The sequence below is a fragment of the Gobio gobio genome (genome assembly GCF_949357685.1).
Source record: "Gobio gobio genome assembly, chromosome: 18".
Lineage (NCBI taxonomy): Eukaryota > Metazoa > Chordata > Actinopteri > Cypriniformes > Gobionidae > Gobio > Gobio gobio.
The window spans coordinates 25,943,293-25,968,062 of record NC_137111.1 but is presented as its reverse complement, the minus strand read 5'-3'; the positions used below and the strand labels follow the sequence as shown (position 1 = coordinate 25,968,062).

General features: G+C 40.4%; 1 protein-coding gene across 1 annotated transcript in view; it reads right to left on the bottom strand.

Annotated features, from left to right (window-relative positions):
- The window catches only part of syt14a (synaptotagmin XIVa), a gene marked incomplete at both ends in the record, with an annotated part of 62,706 nt that extends 40,435 nt beyond the window's left edge, over positions 1-22,271 (bottom strand). The window contains one exon of the mRNA XM_079842365.1: positions 22,252-22,271. Within this exon, the coding sequence (XP_079698491.1) occupies positions 22,252-22,264 (13 nt within the window). The remainder of the gene's footprint in view (positions 1-22,251) is intronic.
- Between the last annotated feature and the right edge of the window lie 2,499 nt (positions 22,272-24,770).

The following is a 24,770-nucleotide window of genomic DNA, read 5'->3' as shown; positions in this document are numbered from 1 at the left end:
AAAGTTCTAACTGCTGGATTTGAGTTTGCAGACTTTTTGTGAACTTATCAGTATATTTGGTTGGTTCATGGTCAGATTAAACTGCAAAATGGACCAGATATATCAGAATTGCTGAGGCCTATGGTTCATACCCCAAGTACTTTTGTCCTCGCTCTCTTGCTTTCATCCATCTCCCCCCTTTCAGACAGGGCCGTTTTGTATTTATAGAGGCCCGTCCCAGTTTTACACAGGAATTTATCTAGTTTTCAAATCCTGGACTGAGGAAAAAAGAACAAGAAAGTGGGAGAAAGAATTGCCCTTGGACCTGGAGATCACACTTTTGTGAAGCAAAGTCATGCAAAGTCACCTTTGCATCTCCTTAGCTGCTAAAGACCAATCACACATTTGACTCCTCAGAGAAGGATCTCAAATCTTAAGCAAAAAGAAAAAAGCTAATTTCCACCAAAGGACCACAGTATACCATAATAAAGTAAATTATACCTCCAATTCAATAAAAACACTCCTATATTATCTACTAATATAGATTTCCCTATATGTTAATTTTAAATTCGTCCCAAGGATCACAGGTGAGTGCAGTTTCTCAGCTCATGAGGAGAGTTAAGTAACGGAGTACTATAAATACTAACACTGACCTCCCAACCAGATCACAACTATAGTGAGACCAAGGCAGAGATTCAAATATATCCTTTGCCTACCACTATATCCACATCATATCTATATCTAAAATCCTTCTGGCCCGGGATTAACAGCTCCAGATTTCATATGTGCTATTTTCACCATCTCTCACTCTCTGTAAAGAAACAACATCTTATCCTCACAGTCTGAGAGACTTACACACAAATCCGCTTTGGCAAAAAAAACAAAAGCACTTAGAAGCAGCTCACCAGAAGGGATGTAATGAAAATGCCACTGAGAAACAGCACAACCTGTGATTTTCCAATATCCCATGGTGGGTTTGCTGACAGAGTACTAAAGCTAATTTGAAACGTTTTAAATGTGGCTGTAGATTATTGTTGGTCAGGCTGAGGTTTTTTCTGCATTATGCTCTGCTCTATAATACCGTATATATCCTATGTGACCCATGCTGGCTAAAAGAGTCAGAATGTGCACAGGCTAATTACGAGCTACAGGCAAAACAAGTGAAACATGACAAATTTGAGGTTGTCATAAAAATGTGTTCATTAAGCCCTTGTCTAGAGATCCCAATGCTTCAAATAGTAATTAAACATCTAAAAAATGATCTTTGATTGTACATTTTCTGAGAGGTGTACCTTCCTAATTCCTTGCTTTTTGATGACTGGTGCGACCCCCCTCAGCACAAGTTTGGTATCGTTGTAAAGCGCAGCATTCCAACTTTGCAAATATTCATAGCCAATTCTCGATGGCATGAGTTTGAACCAATGAAATGTGATTTTCAACGATCAATCACATTTCATTCAAAACGATCTTACTTGCGCTGAATGACACATCCGAAGTGTGCGCACAAAGACGCCTCTCAGACAGCACGCAATCCCTATATACACATACATTTTACACATACACATAATTTCTAAATATCCGTCTTGGCGAGTATTCATGCAGGCATTATCTGTTTTGTCTTAAGTGAATGCTTGGTCAACTGTTGGGGAAATCATTTTATATTAGGGCTGTCAACGAATATTCTAAATTCGAATATATATTCGAATAGTTTTTAAAAAACGAATTTCGAAGGTGAAAATTAATATTCGAATAAATAAAAAAAATGTGGGGAAAAAAACGCCCGCGGTAGTAGAGGTGTGGATGTCTACTTTGCGAGTGGGCGAGCTAGCGCGCCTGAAGCCTTGTGTACTTTGGCCTGTCTCCGCAGCGCGAGCCTCCGCTGACTGCGCGCGCTCCTCCCCAAACGGACGACATGTTTGTTTATACTTGACGCGCTCGCCGTTGTGCTTTTCTTTGAAACGACAGATGGCGACTCGGAGTAATTGTTCTATAAACTATCAGGAAAAAGCGTCAAGAAAAAGTGGGCTAACACAAGTGACGATATTTATTTACACTTCACCGAAAACCACACTACAAAAGAATCATGTAAAACAGATCAAAATAAACCTTGATATTACTTGTGACATGAGAACAAAATGTATGTAGAAATGTAACGTTAACTTATACAATTTATGATATCTAAATGTTTCCTAATTTCACTAAACACTTTAGTGAGTTTTCACTTAGTTTCGTGAACTTTTCTTTATTAAACGGGCTTTTTTATGCTTTTGTAGGCTTGTTTTGTAAATATAAGCAACTAATTTGTATGTGCAAACTGGACCACCCTTACTTTGCATCGCCCGCCACAAGCACTCTGTCTGCAACACGACAAGAGGCCATAACAGAGAAATTAATTTTGTTCATTTGTAAGGACATGAGAGCGATCAGTGTCGTGGATGGGGCTTCATGGAGTTCTGTCAAGCAATGGAACCGAGGAACTGACTGAATAGATATTGCATGAATGAAGTATAAATGCACTGCTTCCACTGGTTTGATTATTTACCGTTTCTTGTCAAGGAAAAGTTCCATGTTTACCACAGCACAGCTCGCTCGGAGCGTTCAATAATATGCTGTAAAACTTATATTAATATTTGTTTCAGTCACTGAATGAAGCCTGCTATATTTGGGACAAGAGTCGCGACTTTAGATTGCTTGCACAAAACTCTTGATTCAATTCAATTCAATTCAATTCAAATTTATTTGTATAGCGCTTTTCACAATACACATTGTTTCAAAGCAGCTTTACAGAAAGTGCATTTCATAGATGTACAGTAAAAATGTTAGAAAGACAATGTTAAAGAATAATGTTCGAAAAAGTTAATCAATCGTGTATTAATTTAGGCCATAACAACGCTGGCGTTGAGTCGTCTCTTCACAGGCGTGGAGTCGTCTCATCACAGGTGTAGGGGCATCCGAAGTCTCCATGAGAGGCTGGATACAAACTGGAGCTGATGAACTATTTACCTCGGGACTAGTGTCCCGAGATAACAACAGAAAAGCAGATGGGAAATGATTAGCGTAGCTGCTGTTCAGAATATTATATTAATGCTTTTGATCCGATTTAACTGTAGTATAAAAAGATAATTATAATGTGAATGCTTGGCTAAAGAGATGCGTCTTTAATCTAGTTTTAAACTGGGACAGCGAGTCTGAACCTCGAACAATATCAGGAAGACTATTCCAGAGTTTAGGAGCTAAATGTGAAAAAGCCCTCCCTCCTTTAGTGGACTTAGATATCCTAGGAATGACCAGAAGCCTAGAGTTTAGTGATCTTAAAGAGCGCGATGGATTGTAGGGCGATAGAAGATCCGTTAGATACACTGGAGCTAAACCATTTAGGGCTTTATAGGTTAGTAGCAATAGTTTGTAATTGATACGGAACTTCACAGGTAACCAGTGTAGAGATGATAAAATTGGTGTTATATGATCATATTTTCTTGACCTAGTAAGAACTCTAGCAGCCGCGTTTTGGACTAACTGTAGTTTGTTTATTGAGGATGCAGGACAACCAGCTAATAAAGCATTACAGTAATCTAATCTCGAGGTCATGAATGCATGAACTAACTTTTCTGCATCAGAAATAGATAGCATGTTACGTAGCTTAGCAATGTTTCTAAGATGGAAAAATGCCGTTCTTGTAACATATGAAATATGATTTTCGAATGTCAGGTTGCGGTCTAATATAACACCCAGGTCTTTTACTGTAGTGGATAAAGTGACAGGACATCCTTCCAAGGTAAAATTGTATTGCGAGAGGTTTTGTGGGCAGTTTTTTGGACCAATAAGTAACACCTCCGTTTTATCTGAATTTAATAGCAGAAAATTACACGTCATCCAGTATTTAATATCTTCAACACACGCTGTCAGTTTAGATAATTTAGCGTTTTCATCCGGTCGTGATGAAATATATAATTGAGTGTCATCAGCATAACAGTGGAAATTAATTCCATGTTTTCTTATAATATTACCAAGTGGCAGCATATATATAGAGAATAGCAGAGGGCCTAACACGGATCCTTGCGGCACCCCATAGTCTACTGACGTCATCTTTGATTTTTCCCCATTTAGACAGACAAAATGGTAGCGGTCTGATAAGTACGATCTAAACCAGTTTAATGCCTGTCCCTGAACACCAGTATAATTTTGAAGTCGATCTAAGAGTAGTTTATGATCTATAGTATCAAACGCAGCACTAAGATCGAGTAGAACTAGTATTGAGATACAGCCTTGGTCAGAAGCTAGAAGTAAATCATTTGTGATTTTAACGAGTGCAGTTTCTGTGCTGTGATGCGGCCTGAATCCTGATTGAAATTTTTCATAGATATCATTTTCTTGCAAGAAAGAGCACAATTGAGCGGACACAACTTTTTCTAGTATTTTAGACATAAATGGAAGATTTGAAATTGGTCTGTAATTTGCTAGGTTATTATGATCTAATTGTGGCTTCTTAATGAGAGGTTTTATGACTGCCAACTTGAATATTCTTGGAACATGACCTAAAGATAAAGATGAGTTAATAATATTGAGAAGAGGCTCTTCCACAGGTAACAATTCTTTCAGTAGTTTAGTGGGTATTGGATCTAATAAACATGTTGTTGGTTTAGATGCAATGATAAGTTTATTTAGCTCTTCCTGTCCTATAGTTGTAAAGCGGTGTAGTAGTTCTTGACGGGCGATGGTTGCGGTTGAATCATAAGACATCATTAAAGATTGTACATTTACAATTTTGTTTCTGATGCTTTCTATTTTCTCAGTGAAGAAATTCATAAAATCATTACTACTAAACTGTAACGGAATATTTTGCTCAGGCGATGTTTGTTTATTTGTTAGTCTAGCCACGGTGTTAAATAAAAACCTTGGGTTATTTTGATTATTTTCTATTATTTTGCGGAGATGCTCAGCCCTGGCTGCTTTTAGGGCCTTTTTATAACGTGACATACTATCTTTCCACGCGATTCTAAAGACCTCTAAATTTGTTTGTTTCCATTTACGCTCTAAGTTACGAGTTTCTCTCTTGATAACATGTGTAGCACTGTTGTACCATGGTGCTTTAGTTTTCTCTCTAACCTTTTTTAATCTAATTGGTGCAACAATTTCTAATGTGCTAGATAAAATCGTGCTCATACTGCTAGCCATTTCCTCTAGTTCATCTGTTTGTTTGGGTTCACTGAGCAGTTGAGCCAGATCAGGTAAGCTATTTGAGAATCTATCTATAGTGGTTGGAAGGATTGTTCTGCCTAGAACAAAACTCTTGATCAGCTCTCAAAATGTGTGTGTGTTCATTTAAACCGTTATGCGCAGAGAGGGTGAGGGCGAGAGAGAGTGAGGTCTGCGGTCTTTAGCCATTAGTTGATTTACTTGTTTGTGTGTTGGTAATACGTTGTCAAATATGTTTAAACTTAAATAGAACACCTATATAAGTAGTTGTGTCTCTTTGTATTAATTTGTCCTGTTATTGACGTAATGCGCGTCATTGATAAAATGTGCAACCAGATGTTCGAATAGTTTGAATATTCGTGCTTTTTTTAGAGGGAATATTCGAACGTCATTTTTGAGCAATTTTGACAGCCCTATTTTATATGTAACATTATATTGGATCGGTGCAGATATATTAGTCTAATTAATGCTAGGGATGCACCGAATATTCGGCCACCGAAAATTTTCGGCCGAAAATGGCCCAAAAGTGCATTTTCGGTTTTCGGCCGAAATACTTTTATCACCGAAACAACACGGCCGAAATGTTGTGATGACGCAAACAGAAACCGCGACCTGCACGTGCTTGTCTGAAGCAGTATATTTGAGAAACACCCACGTCAGCTCCATGTACAAGCACAGACAGCCAGAGCTCATGTTCTCGATGAGAAGAGGAACAGACTTCACTGTGAGTTCCCACACAAACATCGATCAACATGTATCACGAAATTCAAACGATAAATGCCGTTTTGACGCTCTTTAATGTGGCATCACTGATCACATCACAGTTCAAGCCGCGGCGCGCGCGCGCGTGAACGCGATCATCTGTGAGCGCGATCGATCATCTCTTCCTTAAGAATAAACATGAATGAACATCTAAGGTATGTTGAGGATACATTAACACTTACTGTCACGTATCATATGTGGTGTATTCGCTCAATCAGTGTTTCAACAGCGAAAAGACGTCAATATAACTGCTTGTAAACTAGCCTAAACAATGTCATGCAACTTTAGCATCACATTTACCTCAGGCAGTCATTCAGTGTCCACAGAATTTTATTCACTAGAGTAAATCAACTCTTTCACTAAATATATGACCTATATTAGCCGTTATATTCATTATATTCTACTTAACCTGTTAATGATATCTTGATTATTTCCTGTATGTTTAAATAAACCTGTCATGAAAATGACAGACACTGTGTATAAATGATTATATTTCAACAACGAATTGGAGAAAAAACTATTTTATTATTAGATTATTAGTTATTGCAAAAACTGCCTTATGTGAAGTTTGCATGTTTGCGTACTATGTTATTTGAGTGTTGATTATTAGACCTAAAAATAAATAGCAACTGAATTTAGGCTAATAGTTTGGGCTCTGTTGTTAACCTTTAATATTAATGTGCAAGTAAGGGCTCCCTATATAGTTTACAGGAATATCTTCAATACACTTTTAGTTATAATTTAATTCATTTAAGAACAGATACTTTTTTTTCCCAGTAAACCAATAAAAATAAATAAAAAGTCATTTTGTAAAACTGCTGTACCGAACCGTCAGTTTTGTGTACCGTTACACCCCTATTCTACAGTTAACATATGGGCTATGGCAGTCTTTGCTTTGATACACTATTATGTTGAAGGCCTACAGAGAAAATAGTTTTATCTTTAAGCAGTTGCACTTGTTCTGAATGCACTTTCTTGTAGTAGTCCTACAGAGAAAAATTTAAAATGCACTAGACCTAAATGTACTTTGTTTTTATGAGAGAACATTTAATTTTAAAATCTTTCTGTAGGCCTGTACATTATTATTTAATGCACAAATGAGTGGGGTCAAGTTAAACATTTTAGTTTGAATTTTATTTTATACTGTGCATTGTTGCAATGTGCTAAATAAATATTGGCATAATTTGTAATTGATTTATTCTTTGAAACTTTAATATTAATTTATGCAATTACAATGCCTTGATTTTAGTAAAGTTAGTAAACAGTCATAACCATAAATGCAATGGTACTAATAATTGGCATAATTTATTTCGGTGTTTCGGTTTTCGGTTTTCGGCCTTGGTTTCCTCTTTTTCGGTTTTCGGTTTCGGCCAAGAATTTTCATTTCGGTGCATCCCTAATTAATGCTAATCAAACAATTGTGGTATCATGGAAGATGAGTTGAATATATATTTTACCTATATGGGTTTTGACTTGGCGTCTGCCAAATTTGGTGTTATCAATAATTTTTTTTTTTTTAAATAGAGAATGTGAAAACTCATTTTTCACATTCAGTTCTCATTGTGACTCATTTTGCCAGCACGGGTCACATATGATTGAATGTGTGTATGGGTGTTTTCAGCAAGGACCTTTGGCCTGTGAATAATGAATGAAAAAAATGAGAGAGAAAAACATCATATTCTTATTAGATTTAGTAAATTGTATTTCTCTTGTATGCCTGACAATGTAAAACAATGAATGAAACATGTTTAATTTACCAAAAAGATTTAGCAGAGTTGGGGAGAAGTGAGTGACCATAGTTGAAGAAAGACCTGTATAGTTCAGATTGTGAATTCTGACAAGGCCACTGCTGAAATATGAACAGATTACAGTTTATCACTACCAATTGGAATTATTTAATAAGAAGAAAAGAAATGTGGAAAAGAAAAAGGTCCTTAGCAAGAAATGACAAAATATTATCATTATTATAAAAGAGAAATGTATTATGATGCGAAATACATTTCTAGCAGTCAGAGTCCAATCAACACATTATTTTAAGGGTTTGCAGAGTGTTATACACCCTTATTATCAAGACTTTAGGAAAATAATAATACCAGACAGTTTCAAGACAGAAGATCATTTTTAGTAACCAATTTAAATGTGGTTAAAGACTCATTTTAGGCCATTTGCATGCTAATAATCACCTTCAAATCTGGCAAAAGCAATTGCTTGGTAAAATAATAACTAAATACACACACTTTGGAACGACAAGTGCTGAGGGTTGGGTAGTGTCATTTAATATGAAGCAACTCTATCGGCCAACAGTTTAAACCTCTGCCAACTCCATTAAAGAATCATTAGAGCTGATTCATAGGGTCAGTTAGCACCCTTCCAGACCACACTCTCCAGAGAGATCATAGCTTTCAAAGGAAGATATTACAAACTGCCCTAAATGTACATGGGTCATCTGTGCTTTTGTCAGGCACGGTTACAATTTTAATTTAATCTAAAGCAAAATGTGATTACAAAAGAGAAAAATGACTCCATATCATTGGCTAAAAAATGTGCTTATTTAGCTGATGCTTTTATTCAAAGTGACGTGTCTTGATCCACTATGTTGGTTCAGGAGTGAGTCTAACAATACTGACTTTACTGTTTGTATCAATCTGTTTGTCAGTGTTCACCTGTATTTAGTGGGGTGTGGTTTCATTGACTCTTTAGCTTGCATTGTTAAAGGCCCCCTGAAATCAAAATGTATTTTTTTAGCTTTTAGTATAAATATGTTAGCCTTAAGGTTATGAATAAGCTGGTGTGTTCCAAAACAATGACAAAATTAGCATATAGGAGATATAAGCATTCAAAACTTACTGTCTCTCACTTCCGCTAAAATGGCATCACCACGGACATCAGCTTCTCATCACATCTTCTGTCCAATCAAATGCCTCTAGAATCAGAAACGTCCCGCCCCCTAAATAGATGCTGAAGCTGCGGCTGAAATTTGTTCACACATTAACTATTTTCTACATGGTGAATGGCACATATATGCACTATAGAAATGCACTATGTAGGGGATAGGGAACCATTCAGACAGTGTAAATATGCTTTCAGTTGAGGTGAATGAAGTCTGGTTTCACGTTAGTTTCATGCATACCGCCGCAGCGCACACACACAGTCTGCTCCTGTCCAGAGAGCGGATCACATGCGTGAGTCAGCGCACACAACAAAACATATCGCACCCATTTGAAATCTCCACATAATGCTATATTTTAAAGCGATATGGAGGAGATTATGATGAGAAACTGTCAGAGATTTGGAGGAAATTGCGGCTTTACCGAGCTGAAAGGCTCTAGTCCAGGGGTCTCCAAACTCGGTCCTGGAGGGCCACTGTCCTGCAGAGTTTAGTTCCAGCCCCAAATAAACACACCTGAACCAGCTAATCAGTGTCTTACTATGCCCAAGTAAGACACTGATTAGCTGGTTCAGGTGTTTTAATTGGGGTTGGAGCTAAACTCTGCAGGACAGTGGCCCTCCAGGACCGAGTTTGGAGACCCCTGCTCTAGTCAAACTGTGACATAAACTAAACACTATTGGCGCTTACGGCCCGAGTTGTGTAAGAGTGTACACATTTTTTTCTGCACAACAATAATTGAATCTCTAATGACGGAATATGTGCAATTCACCTTTATTCCACAATGTGGCAATGTCTGATACACAATGATGAAGTTTCACTCATACTTGCCGTAGACTGAAAACGAAACAATAATTAATAATTAAGTATGATCTGCAAAACTTGAAAAGGCTCAGCAATTTACTGCAGAGCAAGTACTGAACGCAATCAAGTATTAGTGTCACTGTCACTTGATGGTGGATCTGGTGAAGAAGCTGTCAGTGATCAAAATATTGATTTTGAAGGTATTGAAAATGATAGTTTTGAGAATATGTTTGAGATGGTGAATATGAGCCAGATGCTGGGAAATGAGACGACGACAATGATGATGGCATAAAACATCTGCTCAAACTGAATCCTTCCAAGCTCCAAAAGGTAACAAAATATTTTTTTATAGATCCATCCATGTTAGATATAAATCTGTGTAACTAAAGACCCAAATATGTAAGAATGTTTGGCGAAACTGTCATGCATTTAAGGGTTAAGCCAGTACAGGCACGTGCACAGGTAGGGCTCAACCTGTGGAGAGCACATGCCCTTTTTGCCCTTACACTCCAAAGTACCCTTTTTTTTGGTGGTAGTGTTTTTTTGTTCCTGCTTCAATAAATCAATGGTTTTGGTAACTGCATTTGAGTTTGATAAGTAATACAACCACACTTAATTTGTTTTTGCCACCGAAAAATCATAAATAAGCAAAGGTGCGCCCATAGACCCCCAAGAGCGCCCGCGCTGTTTCGTACTGGAACTTACACAAAGCGACTGAGTGATCCTCGTCATCTAGGTCAAATATATTTCTTAGAAATTTGTTCTTTGATTTATGATTGCTAATACAATTAATTTGTTAACATTTAATAATATTATGGTCGCATGTTTAAAGGTCCTGTTCTTCGTGATCCCATTTTTCAAACTTTAGTTAGTGTGTAATGTTGTTATTAGAGCATAAATAATACCTGTAAAATTATAAAGCCCAAAGTTCAATGCCAAGTGAGATATTTTATTTAACAGAAGTTCCCTTTCAAAGCCTACAGCGAACGGCTGGTTTGGACTACATCCCTGTACATCCTGCTTTAATGACGTCAGTAGAACAGTTTGTTGACTAACCTCCGCCCACAAGAATACGCGAAAAAGGGGGCGTGGTCTTGTTGCTCCCTCGTGGAGAAGAGGAAGTGTTGCGTTTGTATAGTGTGTTTGTCGCCATGTCGTCGAGACGCTGTTATTTTCATCCCGGAGTCAAATCACCTTTGTTTGGCTTTCCCAGGGACGCTGTACTTAGAGATCATTGAGCGCATGCATCCCCGTTATGGTAAGAGGCGTGACCTTTCCGGGCAACGTGCGCTAAGCTGCTGTCGATTCACAACACGGGAACCGCTGGCACAATCAGAACTCGTTACGGGTTTCTGAAGGAGGGACTTCATAGAACAGGGAAATCTTTCAAGCCGTTTTGAGGACAGTGAAAACAGCAGTATACAGATAAGTAAATTGTTTGAAAAATACTGTGTTTTTTTACATGCGAAACATGAACACATGTTATATTGCACACTCTAAACACAATCAAAGCTTCAAAAAAAACACGAAAAACAGGACCTTTAATTCATTTATGTTGTTGATATATGCACATATTCGCTAGGCTATCTATAGCTAATTTTTTTATCTAGTATTCTATACTCTGCTCGATTTCATGTATTAACGTAGTAAGACATGGTTACAGTAATGATGTTGTTACATTAAAGGGTTACTTCAGTGATTTAGCATTAAGCTTTGTATTTAAACTGGGTCATTTATAGCCTGGATGCCAGCCGAACTTAGCCCCGCCCACAACATTTTTACTTGGGCAGTTTGGTCTGGACTTGATCGGTAGAGAAGTAATTATGCCCGAACAGAAACTGTTCAAACCAATGAAATTTTCAGGGCGGGCTTTAGACGATGATGGACAGATGATCAACATTAACGTAATCATCCACGTCATCAAAGGCGCTTGGGTTGAGTTTGTTCTAATCCTAAACTGAGAACTTGTTCGTATATTCATTCACCTTTACTATTTCTCTCAGAAATGATGATCGTGTTGGTAAGTACTCTGTGTATCCTTAAATTCTATTTTTACAACACCGGCAAAGATCGTTTACACTCATCTTTTTCTTCTAACGTTAGGCTACTTATTCCAGCGTGCGTGCAGGTACAAAAGGCATTTGGAGGGTAAAATGTGTGTTATTTTGGCAGGGCTGGCAGCTAAAAATCGCATTCTTGGGTTTGTATATCACATAATTGGGGTCGCTTCAAACCGCGGACATGGCAACACCGTACAGTTGAGTTCTGTTGACATTTGATAACTAACGTTATGCGTCGCTCCGTTGCTCTGATTGGTTGTAGGTCTATCCAATTGAGGTCTTTCCTGGTTCGGTTGAAACACGCCCCATAATCACAGCCCAACGGAGCAGTATCAGACTCATATTCTGACTAGAATTGAGTATGACGACGTCAGGCTAGGTCATTTATGTAGTAGAAATGTGAAATTATTTTTGAATTTGGTGCCTTCTAGACTGTGAAAAGACAGAAAATGTATTTTTGTCTCATGGGAATGAAAGACAAGAACTCCCAGAATGCACTTGCTTCGGTGCCAACCGCGGCTCCACCCCGACGTCGGTTTCATTATTATAGTAATACAATAGTTTCGTTCAGCTAGAGAAACACTACAATTAAAAACTGAATGTGTCTTTTCAATAATGTGTGAATGAGCCGAACGAAAGTCATGAGACAAACGCTGCAGGAGCAAGAGTCAGATTTCATTCATCACGAGAGCACAGAGCTGAGGTAAGCGCGGCAGTCATTTACAGCGCGTGTCCAGTCTGGCACGTTCTCAGATCGCATATGGAAGCTAAACTTTCATCCATCCATCCATCCATCTTCTTCCGCTTATCCGGGGCCGGGTCGCGGGGGCAGCAGTCTAAGCAGAGATGCCCAGACTTCCCTCTCCCTAGACACTTCCTCTAGCTCTTCCGGGGGGACACCGAGGCGTTCCAAGGCCAGCCGGGAGACATAGTCCCTCCAGCGTGTCCTTGGTCTTCCCCGGGGCCTCCTCCCGGTTGGACATGCCCGAAACACCTTCCCGGGAAGGCGTTCAGGAGGCATCCGGAACAGATGCCCGAGCCACCTCAGCTGTCCCCTCTCGATGTGGAGGAGCAGCGGCTCTACTCCGAGTTCCTCCCGAGTGACTGAGCTTCTCACCCTATCTCTAAGGGAGCGCCCAGCCACCCTGCGGAGAAAGCTCATTTCGGCCGCCTGTATCCGGGATCTTGTCCTTTCGGTCATGACCCAAAGCTCATGACCATAGGTGAGAGTAGGAACGTAGATTGACCGGTAAATCGAGAGCTTCGCCTTACGGCTTAGCTCTTTCTTCACCACGACAGACCGGTACATCGACCGCATTACTGCAGAAGCTGCACCGATCCGTCTGTCAATCTCCCGTTCCATCCTCCCCTCACTCGTGAACAAGACCCCTAGATACTTAAACTCCTCCACTTGGGGCAGGAACTCTCCACCAACCTGAAGAGGGCAAACCACCCTTTTCCGACTGAGGACCATGGCCTCGGATTTGGAGGTGCTGATCCCCATCCCAGCCGCTTCACACTCGGCTGCAAACCGTCCCAATGCATGCTGAAGGTCCTGGTTAGAAGGGGCCAACACGACAACGTCATCCGCAAAGAGCAGAGACGAAACCGTGTGGTCCCCAAACCTGACACCCTCCGGCCCTTGGCTGCGCCTAGAAATTCTGTCCATAAAAATTATGAACAGAACCGGCGACAAAGGGCAGCCCTGCCGGAGTCCAACATGCACCGGGAACAAGTCTGACTTACTGCCGGCAATGCGGACCAAACTCCTGCTTCGGTCATACAGGGACCGGACAGCCCTCAGCAAAGGACCCCGGACCCCATATTCCCCCAGCACCCTCCACAGGACGCCGCGAGGGACACAGTCGAATGCCTTCTCCAAATCCACAAAACAAATGTGGACTGGTTGGGCAAACTCCCATGAACCCTCCAGCACCCTGTAGAGGGTATAGAGCTGGTCCAGTGTTCCGCGACCAGGACGAAAACCACACTGTTCCTCCTGAATCCGAGGTTCCACTATCGGCCGGATTCTCCTCTCCAGTACCCTGGCATAGACTTTCCCGGGGAGGCTGAGAAGTGTGATCCCCCTATAGTTGGAACACACCCTCCGGTCCCCCTTCTTAAAAAGAGGGACCACCACCCCGGTCTGCCATCCCAGAGGCACTGTCCCCGACCGCCACGCGATGCTGCAGAGGCGTGTCAGCCAAGACAGCCCCACAACATCCAGAGACTTGAGGTACTCAGGGCGGATCTCATCCACCCCCGGTGCCTTGCCACCGAGGAGTTTCTTGACCACCTCGGTGACTTCAGCCCGGGTGATGGACGAGTCCTCCTCTGAGCCCCCAGCCTCTGCTTCCTCAATGGAAGACGTGACGGCGGGATTGAGGAGATCCTCGAAGTATTCCTTCCACCGTCCGACAACATCCCCAGTCGAGGTCAACAGCCGCCCATCGCCACTGTAAACAGCGTTGGTAGGGCACTGCTTCCCCCTCCTGAGGCGCCGGACGGTTTGCCAGAATCTCTTCGAGGCCAGCCGATAGTCTTTTTCCATGGCCTCACCGAACTCCTCCCAGGCCCGAGTTTTTGCCTCCACGACCACCCGGGCTGCAGTCCGTTTAGCCTGTCGGTACCTGTCAGCTGCCTCAGGAGTCCCACAAGCCAGCCAGGCCCGATAGGACTCCTTCTTCAGCTTGACGGCATCCCTTACTTCCGGTGTCCACCACCGGGTTCGGGGATTGCCGCCTCGACAGGCACCGGAGACCTTACGGCCACAGCTCCGAGCAGCCGCTTTGACAATGGAGGTGGAGAACATGGTCCACTCGGACTCAATATCTCCAGCCTCCCTCGGGATCCGGTCGAAGCTCTGCCGGAGGCAGGAGTTGAAGATCTCTCTGACAGGAGACTCGGCCAAACGTTCCCAGCAGACCCTCACAGTACGTTTGGGTCTACCGAGTCTATCCAGCTTCCTCCCCCGCCATCGGATCCAACTCACCACCAGGTGGTGATCAGTTGACAGCTCCGCCCCTCTCTTCACCCGAGTGTCCAAGACATACGGCCGCAGATCAGATGAAACAACCACAAAGTCGATCATTGACCTACGACCTAGGGTGTCCTGGTGCCATGTGCACTGATGGACACCCTTATGCTTGAACATGGTGTTCGTTATGGACAAACTGTAACTAGCACAGAAGTCCAATAACTGAACACCACTCGGGTTCAGATCAGGGGGGCCGTTCCTCCCAATCACGCCCCTCCAGGTTTCACTGTCATTGCCCACGTGGGCGTTGAAGTCCCCCAGTAGAACGACGGAGTCCCCAGTCGGAGCACTTTCCAGCACCCCTCCCAGAGACTCCAAGAAGGTCGGGTACTCTGCACTGCCGTTCGGCCCGTAGGCACAAACAACAGTGAGATACCTATCCCCGAGCCGAAGCCGCAGGGAAACGACCCTCTCGTTCACCGGGGTAAACTCCAACACATGGCAGCAGAGCTGGGGGGCTATAAGCAAACCCACACCAGCCCGCCGCCTCTCACCATGGGCAACTCCAGAGTAGTAAAGAGTCCATCCCCTCTCGAGGAGTGTGGTTCCAGAGCCCAAGCCATGCGCGGAGGTGATTCCGACTATCTCTAGTCGGAACCTCTCAACCTCACGCACAAGCTCAGGCTCTTTCCCCGCCAGCGAGGTGACATTCCATGTCCCAAGAGCCAGTTTATAGGAATTCATTGAAAAGTTGAAACACTCACTTTCTCTGCACAGCACCGTTATGAATGCCAGAGGCCGAGCCGTGCGCATTTACATTCTGTGAGTGAGATGAGATCCCTCCCCTATGGTTGAAAACATGCGGAACAGCTCCCTCTACTGGCTGTAGTCTTTAGGCTCTGTCTAAAAAAATCCTCCGATGACGCAAAATGATGATATTTGCATCATCTGAGGATTTTTTCCAGAAATAAAATGCATAATTCTCTCGTCTCAGGGGGATATGAGGGGGGAAAGTACCATAATTCGAATATACTACCGGGTTTCTACTGATACAAAGCTTAATGCTAAATCACTGAAGTAACCCTTTAAGTGCGGCCGTCTTTTTCACAGGAGGTCTCGTTGGGTCAGTCAAAATTCCAAAAGACACCATAATAATTACATCCGTGATAGTGCAGGGGTAAAGCGCATGGTTTGAAGTTGACGCAAATTGATCACGGTTTGAATCCACGTTTTGCCGAACTTGCTCTACTTCATTTTCCCATCACACAGAAATTCGAAAAGGCATTTTTTCTTCAATACAAATAAAGAAAATATTGAACAAGTGTAAATAAAGCATGAATTGTGTGTTTGATAATAAAGTGTTAAGGGTGGGTGAACAGAGAGGGTGCCCTTTTTCCGTTTCAGCACATGCCCCTCAAAAGGTCTGTGCAGGGCCCTGAGCCAGTAGATAGCGAAATGTTACTATCTTTATGAGTGATTCATTGAATCACTGACTCAATAGATTTGTTAATAGAAGAAAGAAACAAGTAAATGTCTTTCTAAGTGAGTTATTGAATCATTGACTCCACCAATTTGTATAAAAACTACATGCAGGAACAAAACAAATGTAAGTGACTTTATAAGTGCGCTATTACAAAGCAAGCAAATGCCTCTATAAATGAGTCAATGAATCATTCAATCTACCAATTCATTCATTATTACTGATAAATTCAGAAACAACACTATTGTGTGATGCACAATGATTAATTCTGCTGTGGCTTCGTTTGGAACCGTTTTCATTGGAAGAACAAAAACAAAGTTACAGGCAATATTTTGTAAATAATAATAATAAAAATAAATAAAACAAACAAATAAGTTGTTAACTCTGTATTAAAATGTATTGAACTGTTGTATAAAATCAATGTTGGTCTGAATATCAAAACCCTTTTCCCTTTCTGTTCTGTGGTTGAGTTGAGGGTTCCAGCATCAGTTACATGTAGCTGTCTTGACTAACAGTGACCCAGACTGATAACCAGACAGAGAAGAGACAACTTTGCCCCAGAGAGTCTCACTCGTTCTCTCTCTTCTGCACACACATTACCAGGCTGACACACAACGCCGCAATTAACAGTTTGGTCCTCTAAGGGAGATCCTATTCACTACAGTCTACATTTCTCTCCTTCTCTTTCTTACTCACTCTCTCGTTCTCTTCCTCAAGGGAGAGAGAAGCAATTTAAGTCAAGACACATAAAAGCTAATGGCCATTTGCAAACAAGTCTAAAAATCTGCACTAGATCAAGTCCCAAACCAATTAGAGAGAAGATTCTGATTGCTGGCATATGCCTCCTCCTCCTCCTCCTCCTCCTCCTCACAAACTCCTCCAGGCTGCTCACAGTCCTGTGAAGAGTTCTCAATCAGACGTTAAGCACAGCTAGTTTAAGTAACACTGATTAAAGTCCACTTGATTTCACGGATGATTTATTGATTTAAATCTCGTAATCTGTGAGTGAGGTTCACTCTGCTAATCTGAAAACAGCAACAAAAAAAGAAACAGCAAAAGAGGAATTTAAATTTCTTGTTTGCTTTCTTCTTTATAAAATATAAAAGAGCTCTACCAGTCAGCATCCCGGTATGCTGACTGGGACTTCACCAACTACACACCAACTTCAGACTTTAGATTGGATCGGGTTCATGACTAGTCTGTACTGATCTGAGTCATGAAAACAGACTCTGCAGAAGTCAGACTCTTGAGGACTGCGCTGCAGCTGATGCAGCTGATTTCATGCACAAGATGCCCCTAAAGACCAGTGTGTGGGTTTGTATGCAAATGTCCATCTACAGGCAAAGTACAGGCAAGTCTTGTCATTTTTCCAATTTGCATTCCTTTTTGTTTTTATCAGTCACTGTTGAAAAATGTGAAATTTGATGTTGCATTTTATGTGAAATACATAATTTCCTATCATAAATATACAAAAAAAAAAAATATTAGTAGTAGTAGTAATATGCATTGCTAAGGATTTGGACAACTTTAAAAGGCGATTTTCTCAAGATTTAGATTTTTTTGCACCATCAGATTCCAGATTTTCAAATAGTTGTATCTCAGGCAAATATCATATCCTAACAAACCATACATCAATGGAAAGCTTATGTATTCAGCTTTCAGATGATGTATAAATCTTAATTAAAAAAAAATGTACCCTTATGACTGGTTTTGTGGTCCGGGGTCACATATTTTGAATGGTCGGATATATAGTGGTATATATATATAGTTAAAAATTGTTTTAAAATAAAACATTGTCTAAATTCACGCAGGAATCAGGAAAAACTCACTACTCATTTCTAAATTGTATTCATCCAATCAGGTCACATCTTTCACAAATCACTTTGCCTTAAAATGAAAATTGTCATCATTACGGCATTATATCACTCGAAGCTCGACTCATTTGGAACGTGGAACACAAAGGCAGTTATTATCCAAAATGTCAAAGGAACCAAATGGCAAACGGAATACACAGAACAAATCTGATTCTACACTATTTTCCAAACCAGTTCTAAACCACAGTTCAACCAACCAGTGTCCTGCATCATTACCATGTTTGTTTTGTTAACAGAAACAAGTAAAACAGCAAATCAGAAAATAAAACATCACATACGCATGCAGAGAATTAGAAAGCAGATAGCAGATCTAAAAATGCACATCTTTTAATAATTATATCATATAGTTGTGTGTTGACAGTCACTCTGGTGTTAACAGGAAATGGCAGCTATGTAATGTGATTAGCAATGGAGCTTAAGGAGCAGAGTATGTTGCCTACGGTGCTCTGAAATAACATCTCTTGTACACAGCGTTGTCATATTCTGACAAGCTAATTTTCTCATTTACAGGTAAAACGAGGCAACACTCTAATGGTGAGGAAATAGACTGATGAGAATATGAACTGGTGAGCAGTGAGACTCATCCACCTCCAGATTAAATAAAAACAACTTTAAAAGCAATGCAATCTTTCATGCAAGTATCATTTGAGGGTTTCAAAGGTCGTCGATTACAGAGATCCATCAGAGTTTGAAATTCACCTGTCAGCGCTGATGATAAAGTGCCTTCTTTTGGCTATGGCTGAATTACTTCCCCGTAATCATTCCAAAGTCGCCCTTCATGTGAAACAAAAGGCTGCGAGTGACATGTGAAATAAATGCACCACCTTTTCAAAATCCATCACATTCAAGTTCTCTTGCTTATAGCATTTATCTAGAAAAGTAAACAACTCACCAAACACTTACTTACTCTGCAAATACAACCTCACAACAACACACATCATATGTCTGAAAATGTTGAGTTCTCTCATTCAAGAGATTAATGGGAACCAAACAGAAAAGAACAAAAGCTAGAGCTCTTTCAGGGGCAACACACTTCACTGAAGTGATAACAGTTAAACAAATACTCAACAGTCTATTTTTTCATCCTATTCTTTCTTATCAGCAATCCACATCCTGCTTGATGTGCAGATCTTTTGTTATGCCAACATGATTTTTGGGTTTTATTCTCCGCAGAACAGCAGCGAAGTGCTGTAAATATTTGATGTGGACTCACTTTGCCAACAGCTGAGAAGGGAGAGGAGATAAAGTATCTGATTGTCCTGAGGCAGAATCGGTCTGTTTGGATGTCAATGTGTCAATATAGTTAACTGACCTGCAGCACAATGCAGAACCAGCCCTTGTAAGCATTGCATTGTTTCTGGGATCTCTATATGACACACACAGCTACATTTTTATGAAATATTAACCTTTACACCGAATTTGAGTAGACTACTTATTGCCTTTGTAAAATAGATTGATTCACTGATAGAACGCTGGATTCTGCAGTGCTGCATAACTTAAAAGGTATTGTTCATCATTGTAGCTACACAAATTAATATCGGTTAGGTCAAGATATGACATTATGCATCTGACATCACAATAATGAAGACAAAATCGTTTTCCTTTAGGGTGAACAAATGTAAAATAGACTCTCGGTGGAGCACTGATAAAAGCTTTTTACTCTCAGCCAACAAATAATCAAAAATCTTTTATTCTATGTGACAACGATAAAACAAATGCTTCATTTTTCAACGTTTTCATTTTTCCAGGTTAACTGGGACAGATCATCAGCAACAGTGGGACAGTGATTTCATATTGATAAAGCAAATGTGTTTGCTGCAATTAAACACTACAATGACATTTAAAAAAATTCTATTATATGAAAACTGAAGCAAATTTTGTCAAGTTAGGTTGATGCACTTAATAGGTAACTCACAGGCCATACATTTTTTCTATGCACCTGCTTATCAGTTAGATGTAAAAACTTGACAATGTGCATATTTAAAAGCCAATCAACTATGAAACTTATTTGTCCCACTTTGCCTGATGGCCATTTTGCTAGCTAAACCAGTTAACAATGTACTTTTTTCCATATTGGTGCTTTTATCTAAAAACAGCCAAGTTAATGTGCGTGCAGATCAAAATAGGGTTAAATTAATTGAACTGAATTTTAAAAATTAAGTTCAAATATTACTAATGTCTCTTAACCAGCAGAATTTACATGAACCTTAAGCACTGCATATTCAATAAGAAATAATGTCATCTCGTGTGTAGGATGTGTGTGTGTGGGGGTGTGTTAGTACAGGCTTGTATTCCAACCCGTTCTCACTCCCAAGGCGTCAAATTCCGACGCATGGTCAAGTGCTTTCCGCGTCACAATAAAGACGCTAAAGGCACCCCTAGGCGTCACTATATCGACGCGCTGAGTGCTCCATTCATTTCAATGAGAAACCTTTGGCGTCAGACACAGACGCGTTGGGCATGGGAAAGTTATCGTCATGATGATCATATATTGGGTTATGATTTTGCCATTATGACATGTTGGACTGTGATTCTCAATTTAATCAGCCAGCATCATTTCATTTACGCTATCTAGAGACGTTTTAACATGTTACCCAACCCCATTCCATCCCTAAACCTACCCATTTGTGTGGTATAAAACGCAGATATAACAGGCAGAGTCGACTGCATGCACAATTTATTCAAAAAGTACAAATATTCCGAGGCCAAGCGATTGATTTGTGTGAAGGAAATCCCCAAAAGCGATCAGCGTCTCCATCCGCAGAAGATCACGAACACATTAAATTTCAAATATTGCCGCCCGTTACGTCAGTTTTCATAGTGAAATTGCATTGGCTCTAGTATGTCTCGTGACCAATTGCGTCATTACGTCAGCTTTGATTGTAAAATGTCATTGGTTCTCGTGTGTCTTGTGACCGAATGCGTCATGCTAAAGAGGCGTGTGTATTATTTGAATGAGATATGAATGAATGCGTTAACGGAGCGGCGGGATCATCATCTCAGCGATTCAAACATTAAGATCAACTCTGTTCTTTACATAAATACATCGTGGGACTTCAGAAGACTTGGAATGCAACATGAGTTAATACTTTTATACTGTTTTTGGTCAGTTTTTGCAATAAATAGATGTGACTGTACTTGTATTTGCCTGTTATGTGTTTTATATTGTTTAGAAGTGGGTAGGTTTAGGGTAGGAGTTGGGTTAGCTGCTCCAAAATATAAAAGTAACCTTTAAATATGAATAAAATATTAATAAAATCATATATGCTTTTACAAATGCAAAGAATAAAATGCGTCTTCATCTGACGCATTGGGTAAACAACTGAAATCAATGGAGCACCCAGCGCGTCAATAAAGTGACGCCTAGGGGTGATTTTGGCGTCTTTGTTGTGACGCGGAAGGCACTTGACCATGCTTCGGATTTTGACGCCTTGGGAGTGAGAATGGGTTGCGTATTCATGGTAAAAGAAGAAGAAGAAGAAAAAAGCCTTTTAAACACAATAATCGAGTCTCAGTGAGAAACAGTCTTTAAAAACAAAATAACATTCATAAACTTGATCCAACTGATATTACACAAACCGCCTACATACAATTATGGCAAGCTAGCCTACTACATAGGCTACATTGAAAAAACCGCGAATGATTTTTCAATTATTCTCGATGTGAAGGCAATTGCAATGAAATGAACACGTTACATTTAATACCCATGCAAACACACAATTCTCCTCAAGTGCAAAGATCAGAGAAGCGACGTCCTTCAGCGAGGAAATCTCTGATAAATAGACATCGCGCGACAACCTGTATGAGTGTCTCAAAATGACACCGACAGACTGATTTTAAAAGAGACTTGATTTCTATAATATCTCCCGAGTTACATCACAGACGGCGGCACTCTCCCAAATGGAGAAGTGAAACCACCGGATTTCCTCAATGAAGCGACGGGCACCTGCCGGTTCTCTCGCACGAAAGTGAAAGAAACCATCAAATAGCGATGTGAGTTGACCAGGGAGTCGCCAGTGCGGGAGCTGTTCTTTCAGCACCACAATCACTTCACTCCACACTACAACACACAAACTTTACCACTATCGTCACAACACAACAACAAAAAAACACTCAACGCCACAACCAGCGTGAAAACATTCGAATTGAACCACTGCACGCACAGAAGCGCGCGGGGGTTTGAAAAGAGATGAGAGTTCGAGAGAGCGGGAGAGCGGTATTGGCCTACTTACCATCTATCGCCATGATGTTCTGGTCTGGACTGAACCATGGCGCGCGCTTAAGACGGGGTGGGCTCGACCGCTCCGGTGCGCAGGGGGAGGAGAGGGGGACGCGCATTAAATGGTACATTCTGGAATGATGAAAAGGTCTGGGTTCCTGCTGTGCCCCATAGCAGGATGCTGATTAGCTGTTGTCAAATAATAATGCTTAATGGTGGGATGAATTAGAAAACGAAATTATGCGTTATAGCTAACGGAAATTAACATGTCAATATGATTTCGATCAATCGAATTTATGTCAATGATTGCCTTATGTAAAAGAGAAAATGGTGGAATATTATACAAGGCACAACAAGAGATTATTACGTCATATTCTTTACGTTTTCTGCTGGTTAATTGTGTGTAAGAGATATCAAAAACATCTTATGATAACATTAGCTAGGCTATTAGTGTTATAGTAGGCTACTACGTCTCTGAAATACTCGATTGTGATTTGTTAATTCACAGTATTTACCGAAATATTATTGTAATATTTCCGAATTAAAACAATTGGACATGGTAAGAATGTATAACAACCCAGATCATTGAAACACACTACTCGCTCACATTTTTAAAATAATTTTACATATCCATCCATCCATCCATCCGGTAGTTGTGTATTAATAGGGATAATGTAGGCTAGTCAGTACATCATATAGCCTAGTTTTGGACAGGACATCTACTCTGATTCTAGTACTATATTAACTTTCTGCTTTGAGCACAAAGCAAATATATATTGCAACAAATATTAGCAATGATGGTTTTTATTCAATATTTCTACCAGCTCCCCTGAGCTTTTAAAAAATTCATAGCCAAACAGCAGGCATCTCGCCTAATGACGGTGATCTTTAGAAAGCATCTGCATTCAAAAGCAATTAAATACACAGCTTTTTATATTCTCTAAAAAGGCTCTATATTGTTGCACATATGGTTTTAAAAAAGATTGCGATATTTTGAAGGTACATTTATATTTCAAATCATTCGTTTGATCTTTTAGCACCTAATATGATTATATAATCGTGTCCAATTATTGAGACATTGTTCAACACTGATAATTCGATCATTTGTTGTAAACTGGGCTTTCTCTGTCTTCACTTTTTACTCTGTTCTGAGGGAAGTGCTTTTGTATTTCCTGTCAACTGGGATGTCATTAGATTTCTCTAAGTACCGGAAGCCATTCAGAGCACTTACAAGAGAAACGATGAAAGAGAAGAAACACATTTGGGAAATAAGCTTTGTCCTTTCAGAGGAAAACACAATGTGTCAGAAACACCAACAAGGACTTCGTTAGATGTGAACCTGACAGTATTGGCACTGTTATCATAATCCCATTCGGCTACTTTGAAAGTCGCCATGGTTACCTGCTGTTGCCATGTGCCCATTGTTCTGGTTAAAAACACAAGCACGTGCCATCATGCTAGAAATAACAGTCCCTCATCATCAGTCTCTCTCCATCGATACAATACTTTCCTATATTTCCTTTTTGAATCTCCTCATTACCCCTCAGTCTTTGCTTTCCATTTTACCTTTAATACCAGCCTAAAAATAGAAACAAAAACATGTTCAGGGTTAAATGGAGCCGGGGACTGAGGTTTAATAATGTGTATGAGGTCATCTACTCTAATTCCCAAAGCTATAACATCACAGAAATGTCACTGACAATTAAGAGACAGAAATTACTAAATATTTCGGATCCCTCTTTCTCTCTGGGTGAAAATTGGAATGGGTTTTGACTGCTCACATCTCTCACTGTTTATTCTCCATTTGGCTGTTAATAATTGATGGAGCAAATGCAAGGACACACTAGCCTGGTCCTACCAGACTAGGTCCTACCCATAGACAGTAAAAGAAATGGACACAGCGACCCCATAGACTTCCACGGAGGAAAGTGAAGTCAATTAGAAAGTGAAATCTGAATCACCGAATCTTGCAGAGAGGGAGAACGTGAGCAGTATCGACTTTTGGTAAGTATTCTGATTAATCATTTTGTCATTTTTCATAGTATTTATTTATTTTAATAAATTGCCTCATAGACAGTAAGAGATTGCCTGCGAGCTTCTCCTCCTGTCTATACGGTAATTTCTCTACTGCGCGACAGAGAGTCGCATGGTTATGACACAATTGTTAACCTATTTTTACAAAAACGGCTTCTACGGGGCGATAGTGTAAGATACAAGGTAATGGAGCCTTTTATACATTGTCGTGTGTCTTTAGAAATAAACAATGGACAAATGGAGTCTTTAAACACCTCAGATATAAAGTTATTCGCTGTCAAAGTGACGGCAAAATGAATGGGAGTCAATGGAATGCTAACAGCAGGTGATGGCTTGGTTAGCAATGGCTGCCCCTATGGAAGGTACGCTTTTCAGGGTGCTGGATTACCCCCTTGGTCCTACCAGATGTACATTTCATTTGTACAGAGAGTCTGGCCACTCTCCATTGACAAGCGTGGCCTTGAAGGCGAGTACTCTGTTGAAGTTTAAAACTATTGG